General features: G+C 34.4%; 1 protein-coding gene across 2 annotated transcripts in view; it reads left to right on the top strand.

Annotated features, from left to right (window-relative positions):
- The first annotated feature begins 2,327 nt into the window (after positions 1 to 2,327).
- Positions 2,328 to 9,046, top strand: part of tmem54b (transmembrane protein 54b) — a 10,130-nt gene continuing 3,411 nt past the window's right edge. For both annotated transcript variants that reach the window (XM_073821430.1, XM_073821429.1), the window contains exons 1-4: positions 2,328 to 2,462; positions 3,171 to 3,364; positions 3,767 to 3,826; positions 8,412 to 8,603. In XM_073821430.1, the coding sequence (XP_073677531.1) occupies positions 2,450 to 2,462; positions 3,171 to 3,364; positions 3,767 to 3,826; positions 8,412 to 8,603 (459 nt within the window). In that variant the 5' untranslated portion in view covers positions 2,328 to 2,449. The remainder of the gene's footprint in view (positions 2,463 to 3,170; positions 3,365 to 3,766; positions 3,827 to 8,411; positions 8,604 to 9,046) is intronic.

Below are 9,046 nucleotides of genomic sequence, written 5' to 3'. Positions count from 1 at the left end.
GATAAAAAAAGTATCATATATCAGTATAAATGCCAAAAGTACATTTATTACTGTTAATAATGTACAATACAGTTATTACTGATGTGACAAGGATAACACATTGCAGACTGTACTGTACTCTAAACCCATGATGGATGGATGAATTCTGTGCATGTTCACAAAATATTAAATAACCAATAATAGCAGGATGTATATTGTTAATAAAAATCTTATTTTAGACATATATACAGTTGAGGTCAAAAGTTTACATACACCTTGCAGAATCTGCAAAATGTTAATTATTTTACCAAAATAAAAGGGATCATGCAAAATGCATGTTATTTTTTATTTAGCACTGACCTGAATAAGATATTTCACATAAAATACGTCTACATATAGTCCACCTGCTGGTAAATCTTTTTCATTTAGCCTAGTACTGCCCTTCAGAAGCTACAGAAATAATTTGCTGTTTCCAAGAAGACAAAATAAGTTACATTTATCCTGATCTTCAAATTCAAAAAGTCCCTTTTTTATAATTATAATTATTTTTAATTTATAATTATTTTCTTTTGTGGACTATATGTAAACGTCTTTTATGTGGAAAAATCTCATTCGGGACAGTACTAAATAAAAAAAAATTACATGCATTTTGTATGATCCCTCTTGTTTTGGTAAAATAATTTACATTTTGCAGATTCTGCAAGGTGTATGTAAACTTTCGACCTCAACTGTATTTGTAGACATTCTACCTGAATGCATTTAATACATTGGTGTGTTTGGTAATGATGCTCATGTGTAGTGGAGAGAGAGCCACAGTACCGCGTCTAACAAAGAGAGGGCGCTACACTCAACGACACAGGACAGAAACCTAAACCTATCTGTAAAATGTGTCTACTCATCCTGTTTTACAAGACAGGGGTTCAAGTGCTTTTCCTTTACCTGCTTCACATGCCTATGATATAGTTACTATACCTTAAACGGGTGATGTATCATTATGTTTTTTTTTAAAGTAAGTTCGTAAAGAAATTTGAAATTATACCTACTTTATTCTTCAACGCAGAATATGGGCGAGACTTCCGGTTCATAGTCGCTACATGGAAATAACCATACGACGACGTGCAATAAAAGGTAAAACTGTTTGCACTACAAACCAGTGTGTTCATAATTAAGATAATACATTAAAGTAAAATGGTGAGACACCAATTTGAAATATCAAACAGCAAAACAGCTCTTTTGAACAGCTAAAAACAGCTGGACGTGTTTGAGACCGGAAGCCAGAAACATAAAAATAATTACAAATGGGCACACCCACTCCTACAGGAAGAAAGAGGTGGAAACTTAACAGATTGATATGAATTCAGGTGTTACTAAAAGTTTCACTTTTGCACTCTTATATGCCTTGAGTGTGTTGTAAAAACCCTTCTGAAATTTTAAGCTGGTGGGTTGGAATTAGCTGGTCTTCCATGGTTTAAAGCTGGTCAAACTGGTCTTCCAGGCTGGCCAAACTGGTGTTTAGTTTTTTTTAGCTGGTTGATAGTCAGCTGGATCAGCCTGGTCAGCTAAATATGGGACCCTGGACCACAAAACCAGTCATAAGTCGCACAGGTATTTGTAGAAATAGCCAACAGTGTATTGTATGGGTCAAAATGATCGATTTTCTTTTATGCCAAAAATAATTAGGAGTAAAAATCATGTTCCATGAAGATATTTAGTAAATTTCCTACCGTAAATATATCAAAACTTAATATTTGATTAGTAATATGCATTGCTAAGAACTTAATTTGGACAACTTTAAAGGCGATTTTCTAGATTCTAGATTTTCAAATAGTTGTACCTCTGTTGTATCCAGACAAACCATACATCAATGGAAAGCTTATTTATTCAGCTTATTTATTTATAAGCTTATTTGGTCAAACCCGCCAAAACCAGCCAATCAGCTGAATCTGGTTTTAGCTTTTTTTTTTTTTTTCCAATGGGGAATAATGTAAAAGGGAATAGTTGGTGAAAATAAAGTAAGCATTACATTTTTTATATAAATGACCTATAGAAAAAATTAGTAATCATATAACTCATAATTCAATTTCAACACTGTGTTCTCCAAAAGAAGCATTTCTATGCAAGAATACAGTGAAAAATGCAGTTGCTCTTCCCTTTGCTGTGTTTGTGTCCCTCTTGTGGAGAATCTACATAATTTATTATCCTGTGCAATTAATTGCATTGAGACAAACCATGGCTTAAATAGTATTCTGAATATTAAAATAGGTAAGCTAATTATTAACAAATGATGCATAAGGCAACCCTAAAGACTGACCAGCCTGTGAGGGAATATCCGGGGCACATTCCCTCAGTCTGTACACAAACACGTGTTATCGAGATAGTAGTGACAGGAGGTGCATCTCCTCGCTTCTGGAAAATATTCACAAGTGCCATGACCTAATCAAAGGCTTGAACTAGATTGGAAATTATTAAAATGGGGAGTTCAGGTGAGTTACTGAGACAACCGTAATAGATCTTCATGCACCCTTAATGATTTTAAATCTCTGTTGAGCTTGACAGGTTATTTTTTGTTCTGTTTGTATTACCGACAAAGCCATGATTAATAGTTGTTCTCAATATGCATTTGTCTCTTTAATATACAGTCTGCGTCGTATATCATAAAGCTTGTGGTTTATAGAAGGTCTGTTTATGGTTACCAAACAAACAACAGGCTGCAAGACTTATTACTTAAATTTATGATCACTGTAGCTTCTCCCACACCGGCAGTGTCACAAACTTTTCTCTTTTCCAAAAAGTCTAACCATTATCTGTTGAGTTTGCTGTGCCGAGTGTACAGAGTGTGTAATGATTAACTGAGGTGACATCTCTCCTGCAGCCCAAACCCTGTCCTCAGTGGATCAGCGGAGCCTTTGTGTTTGCTGTGAAATAATGTCCACCCACACCGCTCTGCTCCACTTCTAATCTTTCCTTCAGCTTTCACAGTCCTTTCCAGAGCACAGCAGCAAAATATCTGTAACGTCTGTCAGCACAGCCATGTCAGAATACAACCCTTGTCTTCCCTCCAAGTCTTAACTTAGTGTTTATGTTGTTGAGAGGAAGGAACTGGAGGCTGTAAATTCATGGACTGACAGTAAATTCAGCACACAGTTCCTGGCTCCATTTGGTATCCCATCAGCTCTCTTTCTCCCCCTCAGGGGTGTGTTGTGGCAATCTGGAGGAGCAGAAGGGGCTGATGAAGATGGGCCTTAGTATGGTGTTAGTAGGGCATGTGAACTTCCTGCTGAGCGCTTTGGTCCATGGTGTGGTGCTGAGACACTTCAGCCTCCAGCGGGGACAGGCCATGGAAAGCGCCATCTCCAACGTCATTGCCCTGGCAGCGGGCCTGCTGGTGAGGCACGACATATTCATGTAAAGTGGGCAATTAGCTGAACAACCAGAGGAATATTTTGTCTTGTTTTTTGCAAGACAAGCTATTTCTTTACATATACATACAACTAGAAGAGTAACCACAGCTGTAGTTCATCTATAGTGAACGCGGTCTGCTAATGTTTGAAAACCAGAATGCTGTTCATTTAAAACCTAACATACTTTTTGTGAAACATGTAAATTGAAATATACGCTTGTGCTATTTGTTCTTTAAGATTTTACTTTGTTTTCATTTCACATTGTTTTTAGAGCAGTGGCTTTCATTCATTTTGAAATGTGGTTGTTTTATAAATATTTGCATTCAAATATTTTTGGGGCCCAAGTAATAAATTGGAATAATGTGATTTTATGTTTATCCTTATAGGGTGTCATTATTGGGATATTGACTATTGTTCTGTCTAAGAACAGAAAGAACAGGTTGCTGGTAAGTTAAATTTCTAGTAAAAAATTCACATTTCTAATTAAAACCACACATAGTCTCTTGTACTGATGGATGAAGGCCAAGAAACTTATCTCAGGTCATATTTCAATTTATAATCAAAAGAAAGAAGCATATTTCATTATTAATATTATTCATTGTGATATTGTTTACACAACAGTTTAGATCATTTCCAACTCACATTTCATTTAAAATATATGATTTAAATTGTAAATATTTGAATACTATAATAGCAGTAGTAGTAGTAGTAGTGTAGTATTCAAAAATTATATATATATAGAGAGAGAGAGACTTTTGACTTTAAACAAATCTTTAATTACAATTTAAAAAAGCTTATATAATTACAAAGAACCATCAAATTCAATTTCACACAAAAACTTTTTCACCCCCAGATATAATTAAAAGTCTTAATATCTTTAACCAGTTGATAATAAGCATATTCCACCTTAGCATATTTAACCTTGATTTTATTAAACCCTTCAAAAATTGACACTTTATCAGTTGACCCCATACCATTTAATTTAGCTTTATGTGATAGACAGATTGTAATTTTTGCCTGCCCAAGCAAAAAATTAAGCAAAACATGAATTTGCCTTCTGTTTTCGTTATACTTAGGACCATAAACAAAAAGTACAGGGGAGAATATTTCTCCTAAAATTCTACACCATTCTTCTAATTGAGAGAGAGAGAGAGAGAGATTTATTTTTTTAATATTTTAATACTATAGCAGCAGCAGCAGCAGTAGTATAGTATTAAAATATTTCAAATTTAAATATATTTTATATAGAGAGAGATCAAATATATTTAATATAATATTTATTACTATAGTAGCAACAGTAGTAGTAGTTGTCACAACGTGTGCTGGAGGTGAAGTGGTGGAGATCCAGGGAGATGCAGGGAAGCAGGAGTATAAACAAAAAACACTTTATTTATAAAAATAAACACAGATCCAGGAACTGACAGAAAACACGAAGTAACTTCATCGATGGACAATGGGAGTGAGCAGACACAGACTATAAATACACAGAAACAAGGGAGTGGCTACAAACGAGCAAACAAGGGGAAGTACAAATATGGGCAAGACTAAACCAAAGTAATACTAACAAAAGGGGGGAAACAAGGACTAAACCAAAAGCACTAGAAACATAGGTGGAAAAACACTAGGAAAACAAGACAACAGAACACAATCCTGACAGTAGTATAGTATTAAAACATTTAAAATTTGAATAATATATTTTATTTTATATATAGAGAGAGAAAATGTACAATTTAAATAACACTTTATTATATACAGTCGTGGCCAAAAGTTTTGAGAATTACATAAATAATGGAAATTGGAAAAGTTGCTGCTTAAGTTTTTATAATAGCAATTTGCATATACTCCAGAATGTTATGAAGAGTGATCAGATGAATTGCATAGTCCTTCTTTGCCATGAAAATGAACTTAATCCCGAAAAAAACTTTCCACTGAATTGTTAAGAAGGCTTCAGGGCGTCCAAGAAAGTCCAGCAACCACCAGGATGGTCTCCTAAAGAGGATTCAGCTGCGGGATCGGAGTGCCACCAGTGCAGAGCTTGCTCAGGAATGGCAGCAGGCAGGTGTGAGCGCATCTGCACACACAGTGAGGCCAAGACTTTTGGAAGATGGCCTGGTGTCAAGAAGGGCAGCAAAGAAGCCACTTCTCTCCAAAAAAAAACATCAGGGACAGATTGATCTTCTGCAAAAAGTATGGCGAATGGACTGCTGAGGACTGGGACAAAGTCATATTCTCCGATTAAGCCTCTTTCCAATTGTTCTGGAAAAAGGCTTGTTTGGAGAAGAAAAGGTGAGCGCTACCATCAGTCCTGTGTCATGCCAATAGTAAAGCATCCTGAGACCATTCATGTGTGGGGTTGCTTCTCATCCAAGGGAGTGGGCTCACTCACAATTTTGCCCAAAAACACAGCCATGAATAAAGAATGGTACCAAAACACCCTCCAACAGCAACTTCTTCCAACAATCCAACAACAGTTTGGTGAAGAACAATGCATTTTCCAGCACGATGGAGCACCGTGCCATAAGACAAAAGTGATAACTAAGTGGCTCGGGGACCAAAACGTTGAAATTTTGGGTCCATGGCCTGGAAACTCCCCAGATCTTAAAACTTGTGGTCAATCCTCAAGAGGTGGGTGGACAAACACAAAACCACTAATTCTGACAAACTCCAAGAAGTGATTATGAAAGAATGGGTTGCTGTCAGACAGGATTTGGCCCAGAAGTTGATTGAGAGCATGCCCAGTCCAATTGCAGAGGTCCTGAAAAAGAAGGGCCAACACTGCAAATACTGACTCTTTGCATAAATGTCATGTAATTGTCGATAAAAGCCTTTGAAACGTATGAAGTGCTTGTAATTATATTTCAGTACATCACAGAAACAACTGAAACAAAGATCTAAAAGCAGTTTAGCAGCAAACTTTGTGAAAACTAATATTTGTGTCATTCTCAAAACTTTTGGCCATGACTGTATATAGAGAGAGAGAGATCAGATATATTATTTAAATTATACATTTTTTAATACTATAGCAGCAGTAGTAGTACTGTAGTATTACAAATATTTACATTTTAAATAATACATTTAATTTTATATATATACATATAGAGAGAAAGATATGTTATTTAAATTGTAAATATTTTAATACTATTGTTGTAGCAGTAGTAATAGTATAGTATTAAAATATTTTTAATTTAAATAATATATTTCATTATATATATAGATAGACAGAGATAAAATATACTATTTAAATTGTAAATATTTTAATACTATAGTAGTAATAGTAGTGTAGTATTAAAATATTTACAATTTAAATAATATATTTTATTGTATACAGTATATATAGAGAGAGAAATAAATATTTATATTGTAAATATTTTAATACTATAGTAGTAGTAGTAGTAGTAGTAGTAGTAGTAGTGTAGTAAGATATTTATAATTTAAATAATATATTTTATTATATATAGAGAGAGAGAGAAAGAGAGAGAGAGAAATAAATATTATTTATATTGTAAATATTTTAATACTATAGTAGTAGTAGTAGTAGTAGTAGTAGTAGTAGTGTAGTATTAAAATATTTACGATTTAAATAATATATTATATAGAGAGAGAGACAGAGAGAGATAGAGTGAGAAATAAATATTATTTAAATTGTAAATATTTTAATACTATAGTAGCAGTAGTAAATAACACAAATTAAATAACACAATTTTATACAACAGTTCTAGTTCTAGTAAATTACAAGTTGATACTGTGTTATATTTTAAACACAATATTATTTGATTTTGCAGAGAACATGTTATCTTTAAAGTCATAGCAGAATTGTTGCACATTTTAGAGCAACACAGCAGTGTTTAGTTTCTGAATGAATCCGTGTTTTGAACGAATCATGTGAACCAGTGATTCAGTGGCCCATTCATAAAGTCGGCCGTTTACTTCATTCTTGAATGAATTAGCAGTTTGAACAAATCGAATGACTTAAAGACATTTACCGCCACCTGCTGGTAGATTTCGATTCTTATTTAGAGTATCATTTAATTAAAAAAAAATGAATTATGTCATCATTGACTTACCCTCATGTCATTTGACACATTTCTTCTGTGGAACATAAAAGAGGGTATTTTGAAGACTGTTGGTAACCAAGCTGAGATGCCTCTCAAATGATATTCTTTTAAGGTTTTATAGTTTACGTTGCAGCCTAAATGTTTGTGTAATAAATTTTACGTTGAATCAAATAAAATATTTCTTTCTAAAGCCATAATTTGTAATGTATACTCGCGACTTTCTCATTTAACACAAAAATAGCTTTAAATAATCTTTTGTGGGTATTTTCAGTCAAACTGATTTTGCGATTAATTCGATTAATTAATTGAAACATCATGTAATTAATTAAATTAAACATTTTAATTGACTGAGAGCCCAGACAAATCATGGTTAAGAAAAATTGGAAAATTAAGGAAAATGATTTAATTGTCATGATAATAATGTCAGTATAAAATATTATGTGTCCTAAAAGTAAGCTTCAGTTTACTCATGTAAAATATAACTTATTATTTGATGAAATTCAGCCTTTCTTTTAAAGAACATCATGTTTTAATAGCATACACCTGTGCGTTAGATAAAATCTGGATTTATCTTAAAAACAAATTTACTCTGTTGTTGGTCCACCATGGTTGCACAAATACCTGAGGAGCTTCAAAAAAGTTTCTTTCAAGAATCAAAGCGAACAAGCCCTTGAAAGCGGTGTCATTGATTTATGTGTTTGTGCATTCTCTGTCAGTTTTCTCTGTGCGTTTTTCTCCCTCGTGCATCTTTCTGCCTCAGTGGCACACACCTGCTTCCTCTCTCATTCATCAGGGCTTGTGTTGAGCTCGCTAGCGTTTGATCACTGGCTTGTCAGAGAGCTTACATGTGCCTTCACAGCTCAGAATTTACAAAACCCCTGTGATATAGAGACGCCTGCAAGGACAAATCCTCATCCTGGCACTTGAGTTAATTATTCTCTGCTAATATTGCTAAAACAGCTCTCTTTTATTGTAGACCTGGTCACTGTTCGCGTCAAGTGCTGTAGCCGCTCTAGCGGCTGCCGCTTCGGTCATCGGCCTGATGGTGTCCTTGGTAAAGACCATCATTCATGGCGACAAGAGACTACTCGCTTACTGCGGCTACAGTGATGGCAGGAGTCACTTTACCATTGCCAATGAGTGTCCTTTTGACCCCACACGTATTTTTGTAAGTACCAAAGAAGATATGAGAGTTTTGAAAGAAAGTAGTTTATGCAGTAAAAAAAACAACAGACCTTAGTCAGAGAAATTGGCATATTGAATTTACCATGGATGAAAATAGCTTTTGTCAATGGCACATTTCGAAATATTTCGACTTTATTCTAATAATTTTGACTTCATTGTCTGAATATTTCGACTTTTTTCTTGTCACAACTCACAACTCTCAAAGCTGTAGTTGTATGGAGTTTTTGGCTACTGAAAGTTTCTTTGGAAAGTTGTTTTCAGCTGAACATTTGCTATGTTGTTATATTACAGTACATATCCATCCAGCCTTCATTCTATGACACTATTCCCTGACTAAGGTCTATATTCTCTATCCACTAAGGTGCCGTTGGCCTAAAAAAGGTTCAAGACTCTTGGTTTAATGCACAGTTGGTATGGTATGAGAGT

This window comes from Garra rufa, chromosome 17 (assembly GCF_049309525.1).
Source record: "Garra rufa chromosome 17, GarRuf1.0, whole genome shotgun sequence".
In the NCBI taxonomy this organism is placed as follows: Eukaryota; Metazoa; Chordata; class Actinopteri; order Cypriniformes; family Cyprinidae; genus Garra; species Garra rufa.
The sequence above is the reverse complement of the archived record's forward strand: the minus strand, read 5'-3'. Positions and strand labels throughout refer to the sequence as shown.